Raw genomic sequence first — 17,671 nt, 5'->3', positions numbered from 1 at the left:
CCCTCAATTTATAAACTTCTCTCTTGATAGTTATACCCATTATCTTCTCATCTTGCCTATATCTCTCTATTCAAAACTTCCAACACCAAGATAAACAGTAAGGGAGACAAAGGGCATCCTGGTTTCATACCCTGGATTTCACATGAGTTAGTTAAATCACTATTAATAACAATTTTTGCTTTCTGTGGCATGCAAACAGCTTTGACTCTTTGAATAAAGTTAAATTGTCAAAGGCCTTGTCTGCATCTAAAAATATTAAAACTGCCCTGTTTCTCGTTATATTGTAAATATTCAATACAGTCCTCATATTATCTCTTAGCTGTTTTTTTGGAAGGAAGCCAGATTGGTCTTCCATGTATATATGCTTGTAAAATCTTTAGTCTTTCTGCCAAAACTGCCGCAAAGAGTTTATAATTCTTATTTAATGAAATTGGTCTGTAATTCTTTGTCTTTGTAATGCCTTGACCCTCCTTCAGGAACAACACAATATTAGCTTCCTTCTGTGTTTCAGGTATCTTTCCCCGTTGTAATATATCATTCACTTTATCTTTTAATGGTTGAATAAGTTCATCCTCAAAGCACTTATGGTATTGGCTTGTAAAGCCATCTGGGCCTAGAGCTTTACCTGATTTCATTTTTTTAGTGGCTTCTGATAAAGATGGTTATTGGATCATTCATAAGTTGTCTCCGAGTTTGTGATAATTTAGGCAGCTATTGTCTTGAAAGATACTCATCTATTTGGAACATACGTATCTAACTCCTGTCTTTTATATAAGAACAAAAATTATAAAAAAAACTTTTTGATAAGTTCATTATCCGTACATTGCTGCCTTCACAAATTTTCCTAATCATTCTCTTTTCCCTTTCCTTCTTATGCCCACCATCTCCTTGGTTTATTGCAAACTGAAAGTCTCTTTGTTTAGCATACTTCAGTTTTGTTTCTATTTCTTGTACTGTTAATATAGACAATTGCTGCGGTAGCAGTTTAAGTTGATGTAAAATTTTAGGGTCCATAGGTATCTTTTGCAATTTGATTTCTCTGTGTCTGATTTCATCCAGTATGTTTTGCATCTTTTCCTGGGATTTTTCTTCTCTAAGCGATTATACTGTGTAAATTAACGCCTCATAACAGCTTTACTAGCATTCTGCAGAGTCATTAAACTTGTCCCTTTACCTAAATTATTATCAAAGTATTTGTGTAGTTTACAATCTTTTACAATCATTTCCTTTTGTAGAATAGATTAATTTAATCTCCATCTGAAGCTCAAACTCTTTCCTCTTAATTCCAAAAGCACTGTATTATAATCAGAAAAGGTTTTGGGTAAAATATCTACTTTAAATTTTTTATTTGCAAGATTTTTAGAAGTCCATATTATTCAATCCTTGAAAAATATTTATGTCTTTCTGAAAAAAAAGGTTTATTCCTGTGATGGGAAACCTATGGCCAGAGGTGGGTTTCTACCTATTCGGTCCGGTACGGGAGAATAGGTAGTAACTCCAGCAGACACGTGACCGTACTGGTATGGCGCCATCTTGGTTTTCTGTTCTGCACAGACGCAGAACAATCTTCATGGAAAAATGTAATTTTTTCTTTTTTTCACTGTTGTGCGCATGCACAGACTGTTTTAAGTGCAAATGCCCCACCCACCTGCCCCACCTAGTCACTCCTCACCTCCTGGGTGGTTTCCCTGCCTAAGCTGCCACGTGGTGCTGCCCTGTACCCCAACTGAGCTGCCTCCCCCTCTTGCCTACAGGTAGGTCTCTCTAGCCCACCTCACAGAGCTTGCTGCCCCCCCATCCCCACTAGGCTCACAACCTTCCCATCCCCTGCCCCTTCCAGGATCCCCACCAGCCCTATTTTGGCTCCCAGCAAGCTTCAGGGAGGCCAACAAGGGCCAAAATAGAGTGAGGGGGGGCTAGCAAGCCTCCACGCAGCCCCCTGGGAATAAAAGTGGGGGGGGTGCTTCAAGAGAGAAAGAAAAAAAGAAATCCTCACCATTTGGTGATCCCCAAGTGCATGGAGCAGAGGTCTGCAAACTTGGCAACTTTAAGACTTGTGGACTTCAACTCCCAGAATTTAGTTCTCCTGGCTGGAGAATTCTGGGAGTTGAAGTCTACAAGTCTTAAAGTTTCCAAGTTTGCAGACCTTTGACATGGAGTTGAGAGCTTAATGAAAGTGCGGCTAGCTATCCTTGCTCAGGCTAAGCTAATAAATAGTGAAAGGGAGAGAGAGTGGGAAGGGAGAAGAAGGGAAGGGAAAGTAAATGTGATATGGATAGAGGGAGGGAGGGAGAGAGAGAAAAAGGAGAAGAAGGACCACAAACCTGGCACTAGAGATTTGCTTCAGAGGATGCTTTGAAACAGCACAGCAATCCAGGGCTGGAAGGGACCTCAGAGGTCATCTAGTCCAACCCCCTAGTGCAGCAGGAGACCTTATATCATCTTGGTTATTTTAGTGCCTCTAACACAGAGGAGAAATTCCCAGAAATCCCCAGACATTGCCAACCTCTCCCCCCTATTAAAAAAGCCCCTAGAACCGTGATGATGAACCTATGGCACAGGTGCCACAGATGGCATGTGGAGCCATGTTTTCTGGCACACCACCCATCGGGAGGCTGATTGGCACCTGAGCATGCACACAGTAACCAAAAGTTAATTCAGCTCCTCTTACCTCATGTGAGAAGCTGAACTTTTGGCTGCTCTCTGGATCTCTGCTTGCTGCTCCTGCTCCTTGCCAGCTTGATTGTAAGTTGCCCTGTGCTAGCACGAAGGGGGGGGGGGTTCCCAAAGCCCACCACCTTCGAAGCCATTTCATGCCTTGCTGGCCCAAATGAAATGGGCTAGCAAGGGGGGGGATGCTTTTCAAGAAGCCACAAGGGGGGCTGAGATCTGGTTTCTGTCCCACAAGTAAGATTTGGTCCAGAACCAATACCAACATGAAGGTCTTTTATTTGCTCCTTGTACTCCTTCTCTTTGCATTTTTTCCAGGTAAGAAATTAAATTTCTGATGATGTAAAAATAGCTCATAACTCACCTTACTAGACAGCTATTATGTCTAAAAGCAAGATACTCTTCTCCATCTTGTCTGGAGTGCCATTTAATCCACAGCCTGACTTCTGGAATTAATAATGTAAAAATGCAAAGACAAGGAGTGGGGCAGAAACCACCTCTCAGCCCACTTGGGGCTCCATGAAAAGCATTCTCCCCTACACGCTCCAACACCTCAGGAGGCAGGAGAGGGCTGCAGATGTTCTTGTTGATCCCAAGGGAGTCTGGGAGTGGGTGTGAATTTCCCCAGACAAACCATCCCACAGCCCTCTCCATCCCCTCTTCTGTGAAATTGCTTTCTCCCATTCTCTGATGTCAGCAAATTCAGAAGAACCCCCAGCTGAGAATTACTGTTGTAAATTGGTTGATTCAGGGAATTTCTTTAGTGTTAACTATAGTGTTAGCTACCATATTTTTCGGACTGTAAGACGCACTGGTGTATAAGACGTACCAAATTTTCAAAGAGGTAAGTAAGAAAAAAAAGTTTTTGTCTTCCCTGGACCCCAGGAGACTCTGCAGGCTTCAACAAGGCGGAGGTAAGGCAAAACGCCCCTGCTTTTCACCAAAACGGGAGCATTTTTCCTTTCCCCCAGCCCTGCTGAAGCCTGCAGAGTGCTTCCGAGGACCAGGGAAGACAAAAACACCCCCATTTTGATGAAAAATGGCCCGTTTTTCACACTGGGGAATTTTTCCCTTCCCCCAGCCCTGCTGAAGCCTTCAGAGTGCTTCTGGGGGTGGGGGAAGGCAAAAACACCTCCGTTTGGGTGGAAAATGGCTTGTTTTTTACCCATTTATGGCAAAAATGAGGTGCGGGGGGGGTGGGTGGGAGGCAAAAATGGCTATATTCGGTGTATAAGACGCACCAACATTCCAATGCTCTTTTGGGGGGGGGAGGTGCATCTTATATTCTGTAAGTACTGTTATTGTGGGGGGGGGGGTTCAGAGAAAAGACATTAATCACATATGAGTTGTTTTTTCTAAACTCAAACCTCATTCAGGTTAAATGGCTGTATTGGCACTCTGAGATAAATACATGGGTTTTGGGTTGTGGTTTGGGCACTCGGTCTCAAAATGGTTCGCCATCACTCACCTAGAGCAAAAGCTTCATGCAGTATTAAAAAGAATAGAAAAGGGGGCTGCTGTGCCTTGCTTAATGGACGGCTGAATTGGCTATGCCCACCCAGTCACATGCCTGCCAAGCCACGCCCACAAAATAAGCCATGCCCGCAGAACCGGTAATAAAAATAGAGTTCAGAGGAGGCTGTTTTCATCCTCCTGGAGGCATGAGCAAAAGCCTCCGGAGCCTGGAGAGGGCGAATGCCCCCTGCCATGGTGCAGGAGGCCAAGTAGGCTGTGGGCGGGGGTCACATGCGCTGGGGGACTGGCACATTGCATTGTGGGTGTGGGCACTGACGCGCAATGAATGCACACACACGATTTCAGCACATATGGAGAAAAAGGTTAGCCATCATTGGTATATTCTGAAGCAGAGCCATTTTTATATGTCCATGAATTTATTAGGGTTAAATTGTCCATCATCTCAAAAAAAGTCTTTGATCATTTACCCTGGGAGTGTTTAATTCCCTTAGTAGATGATCTATCCAAAGCTGAAATAATCACTCTATTCCAATCCTCCTATGTAAGCAGTTTTCACATGAAAAATGTAATAATTATCCATTAGATATTTTTTTAAAATCACTTTTATCATCATTTGGCCTGTACGTACCAACCACTATTGATTTTATCTCATTAAATTCAAGTTCCACTACTACAAATCTACCATATTAGTCTGCTATAAGTAGCTTAGACCTAAGTTGAGGTTTTATATAGAGAACAACTCCATTAATCCTTTTTAAGTCAGCAGATATAAATTCCTCCCCTAATTGTTTATTTAGTAAGTATATCTTATCTTGTTTCTTAATAAGTGTTTCTTGAAGGTAGGTTATCGTAAGGCAAGCTTTCCTTTTTCTTAAAATTCTAACCAGAATTTCCTTCAAAACAATTGTACCAACGTTTTCCATTCTCAATTTGTGTTTAAAGTGGCAATCCAAAACATAATCTCTTGTTATTCTTCTTGCAAAGTGAACTACAATATTCCTTGGTAGCTTTCTCATGGTGGCAAATCTAGAGTTTACTCTGTATACGTTGTCCAGATCGACATCAATACATTTTTCTTCTTTGTTTATTAAGTGAGTCAAAGGTTAACCATTCTTAATCTGATATCTTTTCCTGGTTGTTCAGGAATTGCTCGAAATCTTAATTGAAATGCCTTACTCTGAGATTCCAAAATTGTTATCTCGCCCAATTCAGCTTCACACAAATTATTTGTCTTGTGCACTTTGTACTCCGTAAGATCCGCTCTATCCTTCACTTGTGTAATGTCTTCCTTCAGACATTGGATTTTCTCCCAAAGTTCCCTTGCTAGAGCATCAGTCTTGGTTTTAAGCTTTATTCCAATTGATTGAATTTATTCATGCATTTTAAAATCCACTTGGTTTAATGATGCCAGTGAAAAATTAAAAAAAAATAGCAATACTATAGTTCCACAAAAAGGAAATGGCAGGCAGCAACTAGAGAGAGCCACTTTCAGCATGAAAGGTAAATATACAGAAAAATTAGTGCCTAAGAAGCGGTGGCACCCTTTATTGTCCATTATGAATGGATAGTTCTTACACAGTGAACTTGCTTGGTTGCCCCGCCCCAGCCAGTAACTCACCTTCTTCTTCTCCAAGAAGCAGTCTGAGAGTGTCTGGCTACTCAGGGGAGCAAAAGGATTGATTTTTAAAGCCCCACCTTTCCCGGGGAGGTTTCTTCTGGCTTAGAAAACATTCTAAAATGTTTTCTGTAGCGGTGGAGCAACTGTAAAGAGATCAACATCTCTGCTACATCAAGGATGAGTAGTTCCAATGGAAGTAAGAGGCAAGACCTATTTAAATATGTGCTTTAAGCATTTGATGGACCCTATTTCACAGGGAGCATAGGATTGTGCTTTGGTACACAGTACAAATATGTTGTCTCCCAGAGACCAACCTTAGCCTTGGACCAGATCATGCCTATGCATCTTCTTTATGCTCATGGATTATGGTGGGTTCTATGGTTTTCATAGGTGGTTCAGATGATGAAATGGCATAAGAGATATCCACTCGAGGAAAACAAATAATGAATCCAAACAAGCATGGGTAAGAATCTTCCTTAAGGATTACTTGTGCTGATAAGGGCAACAAAATCTACTTAATTTTCTGCTCTTATTGCATCCATACAGAGCAGGCCAATGACCCTATTACAGTGACCTGGTCTCTTCTTTGTAAGGGGGAGTCCCAGGAATTCTTGTAGAGCTGAAAATTATTCTAGGCACCTGTCGGATAAAGTTGCTCAGATTTGCTCAAAATTGGAATTCAGCTTTGTAATACTAAGAAGTTGTCTGAGGTATGGTCTTGCTTGTAAAAACTTGAATCTGCTTGCTCTAATGAAGTGGAACTATGAGTTTGTTCACCTGTGTTTTAAGTCCCCATTCTTTCTGGTCAATTAAGGTCTGTTTGGAAGATAGCAGGTGGTTGAGCCTATGAGGTGGTAGTAAATGGTTCTCTTTAAGAGAGGGCAGTTTTATCTGCCTTGAAGGAGGCAATTGTTCACCCCATGCTTAATAGATCATCACTGGACTTCGAACATGATATCATTCTGGGCCAGCTCAGAATTAGGAGTGGACCCTAACCCTAAGAACAACAGGACAAATTGCTCAAAATAGTTTTTTTATTGTTTTTTGCATTTAGATAGGAATCTTGCCAGATTAAAGTACACTGTGCATATATATCAGACAAATGCTGTGAAGCATTACAGAAGAAATTTTCTTCCTGCATACCAAGAACTCAATACTGATTTGTCACTTAATTCCTCCCCCCTGCAAATCGATGCAAGATTCCACCACAGGCAACATGTTTCCTCTCCTTGACTCTGGATCCACTCATTGTTGATCAGAAGGGAGAGATTGAGCCTGAAGCCTTTGCTTGGTACAGTCTCCCCAATTCTATTTAACATCTACACGAAGCTGTTGGGCAAAGTCATCCACTGGCATAGAGTACAGTGTCATCAGTATGCCAATGATAATCAGTTGTACATCTCCACTCTGGGCTGACCATGTGATGCTTCCCAAAGCCTGGAGGCAATGAATGTTTGGATGAGGGAGAACTGGCTATGGCTCAACCCTGCCAAGATTGAGTGGTGTGTGTGTGTGTATAATTATTTAGAATTGTAATGTATCTCTTTATAGTCTTTATAACATCACTGTTGATGTTTTAAAGAACAAACATCAACTGTAAGGTTATAAAGGAAGATAATTAACTTAAAGAATAATTTCACTGGAAGCTAATCCTTCATGAATAGAGTTAATGGCTGGAAGATAAAATATTGATTATGGCAGTAGAAGTGAATTGTATATGTTTATCTTAGAAATATTTATAGGCACTTTACATTGTACATATACTGTATATTTGTGGTAGACAATAAAAAATGTATTAAATTATATGACATTTGCAGGAGGAAAATGAAAAAAAGAGTCACCATAAGGACCATTCAGACAGTGAGTCAACATCGTCTGATAAGTGAGTATATAGAGTGTTTTACTCTGTTTAATTAATTTTTCCTGTCATGCAAATTTTCTTTGTATATTCTGTTTCTTCTGTGTGTGGTTATGTTGCTACAACTTACTACAAGTTGTACTCAAGTATATAAAACTGCATTCAAGAATAGTTTTCATGTTACTGGAGTCATTTAGAAAGAAGAAAAATATCAATGAAACTTTTTGGGCAGGCAGTACCTCATATATGTTTTAAATCTGATTAAAGGAAAAATAATTTTTAGCCTTAAAAATAATATCTGCAATTTCACTGTTAAATAAGGCCCCCCATAGTTGTAGATCAATGCTGTCCCCACCCCCACCAGCTCCATGGCCCACTTGCAGCCGGCAAGCACTTCCCTTTCACTGGGACTGTCCCCGGCCATTCCCCGATGTGGAAAAGCCACAGCCACTGGCAGCAATGTCAACTGCATCATCTGCATGGCCTGAGAGGGACAGTGAGGCTCCCCTGGTGGACTAGGCTTTGGCACTCACTGGTCTCACCTTCCTCTGCCGGAGACCTCCAGATCCCCCTTTCCAGCCTTGCCTGATCTCCCACAGGAAGTGGAGGACGATCTTTGTATGGAAGCATGGAGGAGAAAGTTTGCAGGAAGCAGTTTCTTCTAAGTCCAACGTCTGCCTTGACAGATTTCTGGAGAAGAGGAGTGGATGGCGGGGAATTGCATGAGAGAATGCTGCCTCAACAAGCCAGCTTCCTTATCACATATGATTGGAAACGGGGATTCCCTTTTGAGAAGGGCCAGCCTCCCTTGGGCAGGACTAAGGGAGCACTGCTACTGATGTGCAGATGTGAAGGGGCGCCACAAACCCCCTGGAATGTCTTCAATAGCTCCCGACCCGGTGGCCAGGAAGACAGCCATTGTGAGCTGTCAGAGTTGAGGTGGCTTCACAAAGAGAGCGAAAAAAGCAGCTTGGAATGTCTGGGTGAGATCGTGATAATACCCTGGGGCACACTGTATTCAAAAGTGTGTTTTTTCTCCCTGATTGATTGACTGAGAACAAAGAGAGAAGGCAAAGGGGGGGGGGTGGATTACCCCTCCAGAAAGGAGCAGCAGAGAAGCGAACACCAATAAAAATAAATTATTCATCAAATAGTTTTGGGAGGATGGTTCGGAGAAATAGAGAGCAGTCTGGACAGAGCTGATTGCTAGTGAAATTTTAAAAACTTGATATTGAATATTTAAAGAATTTGGAACTCTTAGGTTGTTCTTGGATTTTTTTCCCTCTTCCTTACCTACTCTTTTCAGTAACAACAGTGTCATCTAGTGGCAACAGAGAGAATATATTAGAAAAATATTAAAAATAATGGCCTGGACAACGCAAAGCTGCTTGATAAACAGAGTGATGATAAAAACTGTCACATAAGACAAAATGCCAGCTATGGATTCATCTTTTGTACTTTTGTTTTCCACTTTCCTGATTATAACTTTGGAGCTCTGGAATTGCTTTGGAACTGTGGAGCTTTTGCTTATATTAAGAATGGAAGTTATTTTCTTTAGGTGGATCTGTACCTTGTTCCTTTTTTTAAATCAACTTCCTTGGTTTTTCCCTGTAATTTTCCACTCAGTGGGTACTTACTGGAGGGAATAAGGGGGATTAAAGATATTTTTTTATTTTACAATTGTAGTCAATTTTTTTACTATTTTTTTTCTCTTTGCTCTCTTTGTTGGAATTTGTTTTTTTTTTTTTTTTGTCTTTCTACCCTTCACTGCAATTGGACTAGGGTAACAAGAACCTGACGCTTGGAGGAAATAAGGGGAACTAAAGACATATTTTTATTTTACAATTGTGGTCAATTTTTTACTATTTTTTTCTTTTTCCTTTTTGTTGGAATTTGGTCTTTTTTTCCTTTCTCTCTTTTTATTTTACTACTACAATTGGATTAAGGTAACAAAAACCTGAAGCTTGGCCCACCAGACTTGGAGAGGTGACCTTCAAAATTTAGATTTTTTCCCCTTCTTTTCTCTCTCTCTCTCTCTCTCTTTTTTGGGGGGAGGATATTTGGATGATAAAAATAAATCAACAAGATGAAGAAGATTACAGCATATTCTTCATCGACAGCAACAATCTCCAGTCCTATAGCACAAAAATCATCAAATACAACAATACACAAGATAAAGCTAGTATGGAGTTAAAGAGTATTCTACAGGCTATGCATGAAGATCTCAAAGAAAGAATAGACAAAGACTTGATGAAGACTTGAAAGTGGTTAAAGAGATAATGGGAAAAATGAGCAGAGATTGCAGAAAGTGGAAGAAAAGGTGGAAATAACAGAGAAGAAATGGAGGAGATGGACTGACAACAACAGATAAAAATCAAGAAAAGATAAATATATCTTGGGAGATGGACAAGGCTGACTATTATTTAAGATTCCAAAAGAACCTAGCAGAAAAAATTGCCGATATATTGGCGGACAGACTGGAAGAATCCAAGGCAAAGGTGCTAAGTGGGATTGATGAAACTTACAGGGTCCATACAAGATATAATATAAGAAATAAATTACCCAGAGAGGTACATGTATGATTTATTAAGAAAACACTGAGAACAGAGATCCGGCAAGCTTCCAGGTAATACCACAATAAAATACAAATCTAAAAAAATAATAGTCCTCAAACAACTGCCATAAGGATGAGAGATCTAAAAAGAGAATATCAACTCCTGACAAAATGCCTAATGAAAAAGTTAATTTCAGATGGTTAATACCAGAAGAGATACTAATAACTTGGCAGGAACAAAGATATAGGCTGGATACAGTAGAGAAGGCAGAGTTATTTTATGAACAATACTTTGGAGCACAAGAAGAGAGACAGAGAGAGGAAAGTGGAACAAAACTACAAGAAGAGAAGGTGAAAGAAGAGAGAGAACTAGCTAAAGAACAAGAAGAAATGGCGTTAAGAGAAGGAGCAAGAGCAAAAGAGATTAAAGAACAAATGGAGATGAGAATGACTAGATCGACTAAAACGACAAATAATTAAGACATAGAAGAAGAAATAAAAATAATCTCATTAAACATAAATGGACTAAATTGGAACATAAAAAGAAAGAGGACATTTAATAAGTTAGAGAAATTGAAATTAGATATAACATGCCTGCAAAAAGTGCGGGCGCTTAGCGGCTGCACAAACAGGACAGCTGGCAACATAAAGTTCAATGTCCTTCTTCAAAGATGGCCACCAAAACTGTCGTTTCACAAGATGCAGTGTCTTCACAAAGCCAAAGTGCCCCGCCAACTTGGAATCATGTGCCCGTTGGAGAACCACGAGACGAAGAGAGGCAGGGACGTAAAGTTTCGCTCCAATCCATGGCAAATCGTCTCTCATTGTGCATTCACCTTGATGCTGCTGGAACCAATCATCCTGAGGAAGGGCCTTTTTGAGGTCGGAAAGGAAATCTTGAGACACGTCCACCTTAGTGCGTGTCTGTTGCCTAGTAACAACAGGAGCAGCAAGGCTGGATGCGGGAACTACGGGTTGAACAATACTCAGCTTAGAGCAGTTGTATTGAGGGAGTCTGGACAAAGCATCAGCCATGAAATTCTCCCCCCCCCCCCAGGATGTACTTGAGTGTGAAATTAAAATGATTGAAATGCTGAGCCCATCGCATCTGCTTAGGGGAGAGTCGCCTGGGAGTCCTCAAAACTTCCAAGTTCTTATGGTCAGTCCACACCTCAAACGGGTGTTTAGCGCCCTCCAGGAAATGGCGCCATGTGGTCAAAGCCCAACGTACAGCAAATGCCTCTTTCTCCCAAATCGCCCAACGTCTCTCTGTCTCTGTGAGTTTATGAGAGGTGTAGGCACAAGGTTGTAGATTACCTTGGTCATTAGTCTGAAGCAAAACGGCTCCCACTGCCACGTCGCTGGCATCAGCTTGAACGACAAAAGGCTTGTCCATATCTGGATGCTTCAGAACTGGCTCTTCGGCAAAAAGTCTCTTCAACTTTTCAAACGCAGCTTGACACTCCATGGTCCAATTCAACGGCTTGCTAGGTTTAGGTTTCGGTCCACCTTTGGACTTCAACAAATTAGTGATGGGAAGTGCAATTTTGGCAAAAGAAGGGATGAACTGACGGTAGAAATTAGCAAAACCCAAAAATTTCTGCAATTGCCTCCGTGTGCAGGGCGCCTCCCACTCAGTGACCGCCTTGACCTTAGCGGGGTCCATTTCCACCCCTGTGGGTGAGATGCGATACCCAAGGTAGTCTATCTTCTCCTGGTGGAATTCACATTTGGATAACTTGGCATAAAGTTCCGCAGCTTGGAGTTTCTTCAGGACAGTGCGGACCAACTTGACGTGGTCTTCATATGTTTGCATGTAAATAAGGATATCATCTAAATATACGATAACGCCTTTGTAAAGGTGGTCATGCAAAATCTCATTAATTAGCTGCATGAAAACTGCAGGTGCCCCCTGCAGGCCAAAAAGCATTACACGGAACTAGAAGCACCCCAGGGGGCAGTTGAAAGCAGTCTTCCACTCATCTCCCTCCTTTATTTGGACTCTATAGTATGCCTCCCTTAAGTCCAGTTTAGTAAAAATGCGGACTTTTCCCAGTTGGGCCAGCATGTCCTTCATCAGAGGCAAAGGGTAGAGATTATGAGAAGAGATTGAATTAAGGTTCTTAAAGTTCACACATAAGCGCAGAGAGCCATCTTTCTTCTCCCTGAATAGTACAGGGGCCGCCACCTTGGGTCTGGCTGGTTCAATGAAACCCCTTTGTAAGTTTTTGTCAATAAACTTCCTCATTTCCTCCATCTCCCTGGGCGACATAGAGTAAATTTGGGGTTTTGGAAGCGGCACTCCAGGCAAAATCTCAATGGAGCAGTCAGTGCTCCTGTGGGGTGGAAGCTTATCCAAAGATTTTTCACTAAAAACCCCTTTTAAGTCCCAATATTCTTTCGGAATCTTTTCCTCCCCCTCAATTTTCTCCTGGCCCCGGCGGCCAATGTGGGGCTGGAGCCACCAGGCTCAGGGGCGTTGGCATCCCCGTCTGGGGCTGTGCTGGTCCGGATGCGCAGCCACCCCTCCCTCCAGTTAATGCGAGGGTTCCATTTACGAAGCCAGGGGAGTCTCAAAATAAGGGGTCTGTCCATCCCAGGTGCCACAATAAAAGAGATCAATTCCACATGGGTGCCCATTTTCATCTCTAGAGGTTCAGTGTAGAAATGGGCCGGGCCTCCCCCTGCAATGGATCCATCGATTTGGCAAAAAACAATAGGGGTTTTCAAAGTCCTCAATTTTAAGCCCAGTTTCTCAACCATTGCAGGATTAATCATACATCTAGAACAGCCCGAATCGAGTAGAGCAAAAGCCGTTCCGTCTCCCCACCAGATGGCACCCCTAACTCAATTGGGATCAACATGGGGCCTTTATGTGAACTCACGCATTGAGGCGAGCCGTCGTCATCAGAGTCATCAGAGGAGCTGGTGGTCACGTCCGCTCCCTCCTCCATCTCCGGCTGGAAACACTGGGGGGTATTTTCAGCAGCGAGCGCAGCTCCCTTCTCCTTCCCCAGGGCCTTGCTTGCCTTCCCTTTCCTCTTGGTAGGGGTTTGGGCGGGCGGAGGAAGTTTAACGCGGCAATCCATGGCGCGATGGCCTCCTTTTCCACAACGGAGGCACATGAAAGGCTTGTCTTTGCCGGTGGAGCTTCCCTTCCCTTTACCCCTGATGCGGAATGGGGCCCTTTGAGCTGGGGGGGTGATCTCTCTGCTTTTTCCCCTTTCACACGTTGAATTCTAATCAAGTCTAGTTCAACATCTGCTGTATTTTCATAGCCAGCAACAATTCGCTTAGGAAGGTGTCTGTTAACGCATTGTTGGTAAATGTCCTCATTTAATCCCAATGCAAACTGATCCTGAACCTCTTCAGCCACTGGCTTATTTCCCTGTTTTAGGGCCATAAAATTCACCTTCCCTCGTCTCTCAATCAGCGGGTCATCAAACCTCCTTTTTAGTGCAGTCATAAAGCCATTAAAATTCCTCAGGACAGGGGAATTACATTGGTATAAGCTCACCATCCAAACGGCCGCTTTTTCTTCCAAAGAAAGTGAAACTATTCGCACTTTCATCTCATCTGACTCTAAAACTTGGCCATATTTTTCCATATAGTTGCAAATCTGCATGACGAAAGGACCCAACCTCTTTGTATCACCGTTATATTTTACTGGTAAGGGAGGGACTTTTGCACTTCTGCGTCTTCTGGGGGACCCCCCTACTCTGGCAACAGCCCTGGCTGTGGGGGAGGGAGACTGTTTCTGGGTTTGCTTGCTCCCATCCCCCCTCGGCCTCTTCACCCTCCCTAAATTTATGCAAGGAGTACCTTTGTGCAAATTCTTCCATTTGCTCTCTTTCCATTTCTCTCTCCCGGGACCTCCTCTCGGTCATAGTTTCTTTCCAGTCTGCTGGGGTTTTCCTTTGTTTCCGTCTGGTGACTCCTGCATCCAAATTCTCATAATCCTCATAATCCTCTTTTTGCCCCACTCCCAAAGTCCATCGGGGCTGAACCGCAGGCTTCTCTATCCTTAGGCCAGCTAGCCTTTCAGGTAAAGTTGGTTCTGCAGTTTCTCTTTCAACCTCCTCATCATCGCTTGCTTGCAATGACATTTTCTCCGTCCTTCTTGTGAGTACACCCCCCACGGTAGGTTGAAAACTCCTGGTGGGGTGTGAATCAGTCTTTCGCTTACTGTCAGCACTCCTCCATTGAATAATTAGGAAAGAAAACCACGAGACTCCATTGATAGAAATCAAGTGTACTTTTACTAATTATAAATGATTAGAAGCGTGGCAAAGCGAAAGACTGATTATTTAGGCGCGAAAGCAAATGATATATAGAATAACCCATTCCCCTCCCCTTGGCATCCCAGTTACAGTCCAATCATAATTCTCCCAAGTGTCAGGTGTGAGATAACTTCGAAAGGCATCACCCAGATGGAATGTTGGTGCCGTTGGCCTTGGCGGGAAACCTCCTCCGCATGCGCAGCAAGAGAGGCAGCAAACTCCAGGATCCTCCTCCAGCACAATTAGTATTCCCCTCCCAAATACCATGCCCCCCTCCCCCATTTCAATGGCAGCCGAAGCAGCAGCAAAGCAGAGGCTGACAACAACACAAAAAATATTTGGATTATCCGAAATTGAGGAAGCTGTATATGACACTTGCTGATCAAAGCAAAAAAGATGTGACATTGTATATCAAAAAGTCAATACAATCAAAGCAAATATTTGAAGTTGAAAAAGGAATATTGATAGTGGAAATAATGATGAATAACAAAAAAAATATTGATGGTGGCGATATATGCGACAAATGAGAATCAAAAAGAATTTTATGGACAACTTCACAAAAAGATAATAATAGAATATAAATATTAGGGGACTTTAATGCAATAGTAAATAATGAGTTGGATTATAAAACTGCAAAGTTGAAAGCAAGTTAAGGAGAACACTGCCTAAAACATTCTTTACAATGATGGAGGAATTAAGTGTACAAGATGTATGGAGAAGACGACACTTGAGAGAAAAACAATATACATTTTACTCAAATAGACATGTGTCGTGGTCAAGAATAGACATGATTTGGACAACAATAGATTTAATTGCTAAAACACAAAAGATTGCTAGAGAAATAAGTATATGGCCAAACCACAATCCAATAATAATGACATGAAAAGGTCAGAGGGAAAAAAATGAAATAGACATTAAATCAAAATCTATTAAATAAAAAAGAATGTCAACAATATATGGAAAAAGAATTTAACTTTTTTTCAAAGAGAATAAGAAGGAGGACACATCCCTACAGAATGTGTGGGATACCATATACTAGAGGACTAGTAATGACTTATCTAGGAAAAAGAAACAAACAAAACAGACAAACACGAAAGAAGATAGCGGAGGAACACAGGAGACTGGAAATAGAACTACAAAGAAACCCACAAAATGCTAAAATTAAAAATTTGATGGACCTACAAAAACATAAATTTAATTTAATGGAAAACAAAGAAGTGGCAAATAAAGTAAAAGCCGCAGGACAATTTTTTTTTGAAAACGCTAATAAACCAGGACGATGGTTGGCGTACAAGATGAAAAAAGAGAAAGAAAAAAAATCATAATCCAATTATCAGACCAAGAAGGGAATATTTGTTATCAAAAGGAAGAAAAGGAAAAAAATAGCAAAATATTATAAGGAACTATACCAGCAAGACACAGTGGCAGAGGAAAAGATAAAACACTATCTAGAGAAGGCAGAAATACCTAAGATTCCAGAAAAATTTAAAAAGGCACTAGAAGAGAGAATAACAATGATGGAAGTAATAGAAGCAATAAAAAGACAAAAAAAAAGGGGAAACACCAAGCCCAGATGGATTACCAGCAGAATTTTATAAAACATTACAAGATGTGCTAAGCAACATCATGCTAGAAGTATTCAATGAGCTGTTATTGAAATAAAAAATACCAGATTCTTGGTCAGAGACGTATATAACTCTTATCCCAAAAGAAAAAACAAACTTGCAGCAAATGAAGAACTACAGGTAATTAAGATGGATATATTACCAAGAATATTATTTTTATTCCAAACAATACCCATAAAACTGGAAAAACAGTACTTCAAAAAATAAAATAAAATAATAGGAAAATATATTTGGCAAGGAAAGAAAGCAAGAATTAATATAAGAATGTTACAAGATTCAAGGATTAAAGGTGGATTTGGTTTACCAAATTGGGAATTATACTACCAAGCAGCAGTTCTAACATGGATAAAAGAATGGCTATTATTAAGAAATGCAAGGTTATTATCCTTGGAGGGACACGATATGCAATTGGGTTGGCACGCATTTTTGTGGTATGGGAAAAATAGAATACATGGTTATTTTCAGAGACACTATGTAAGAAATGGTTTATATGCAGTATGGGAAAAAGTGAAAGAAAAGCGCTATATGGAAATACCAATGTGGCTTTCAACGGTGGAAGCTTTGACACATCCAAATATTAGTAGTATGAAAAAGGTTATTAGGTACAAAGATATACTAACAACACAGGGAGAACTAAAACAGAAGAAAGAATTAGAAGAACAAGGGATTTATATAGGATGGTTTAAACAAATGCAAATACAAACAAGATATGAGAAGGATGTTAGAGTATGATTTTAATATGGAAAATTCAGAATTAGATAGGATACTCATGGGAACGGATGAAAAATGATTTAAAAATTGTAGTTACCTACTTAGAACAAATTTAGAAGTAGAAGAAGTTAAAGAAACAATGACAAGATGGGCAAAAAACTTTGGATATACAATAGAACTAGAATAATGGCAACAACTTTGGGAAAGGAATATAAATTGACTATAGCGACAGCCTACAAAAAGAATTTATATAAAATGTTTTATAGATGGCACATTCCACCTGAAAGATTAGCAAACATGTTTAAGGATAAATCAGCTAAATGTTGGAAATGTCACCAATTGCCAGGAACATATTATCATATGTGGTGGACGCGCAGGGATGCAAAAAGCTATTGGATTAAAATACAAACATGGTTAGAGAAAATGATACATCAACCAGTAGAGTTTAAGCCAGAGGTATTTTTATTGGGTATTCTACCAGAGAAATATAGTAAAGAAGATTCATATTTGATTGTACAAATAATAACAGTAGCTAGAATTGTATTTGCACAAAATTGAAAAGCAGACAAAATCCCATCGGAATGGGAGGTAATAAAGAAGATATTAAACTGTGCAGAAATGAACAGGTTGACATTGGGAATAAAGGACAAAGAGAAATCAGTATACTACAGTACATGGGAGTGATTTTACGAGTGGCTTGAAAAAAGATATAAATACAAAGAAAAAGGAACAAAACATGAAATAAATGTCTCAGATGACAGATTATTAAATTAGGGGGAGGGGAAATAAGAAAATACTAAAATGTAAATATACAGGCAGAAAAATGATATAAGCAGAACTAATATTAGAAATAAAATGTAAACAGAGAAAATTATTGGT

The 17,671-nt window shown here is 40.7% G+C and overlaps 1 protein-coding gene across 5 annotated transcripts in view; it reads left to right on the top strand.

Moving 5' to 3' along the window:
* KDM6A (lysine demethylase 6A) overlaps positions 1–17,671 on the top strand; it is a 266,555-nt gene that overhangs the window by 222,505 nt on the left and 26,379 nt on the right. For all 5 annotated transcript variants that reach the window (XM_032219796.1, XM_032219794.1, XM_032219797.1 and 2 more), the window contains one exon: positions 7,582–7,646. In XM_032219796.1, coding sequence (XP_032075687.1) covers positions 7,582–7,646 — 65 coding nt within the window. The remainder of the gene's footprint in view (positions 1–7,581; positions 7,647–17,671) is intronic.

The sequence above is a fragment of the Thamnophis elegans genome, chromosome 6, assembly GCF_009769535.1.
Source record: "Thamnophis elegans isolate rThaEle1 chromosome 6, rThaEle1.pri, whole genome shotgun sequence".
Classification (NCBI taxonomy): Eukaryota; Metazoa; Chordata; class Lepidosauria; order Squamata; family Colubridae; genus Thamnophis; species Thamnophis elegans.
The sequence above is the reverse complement of the archived record's forward strand: the minus strand, read 5'-3'. Positions and strand labels throughout refer to the sequence as shown.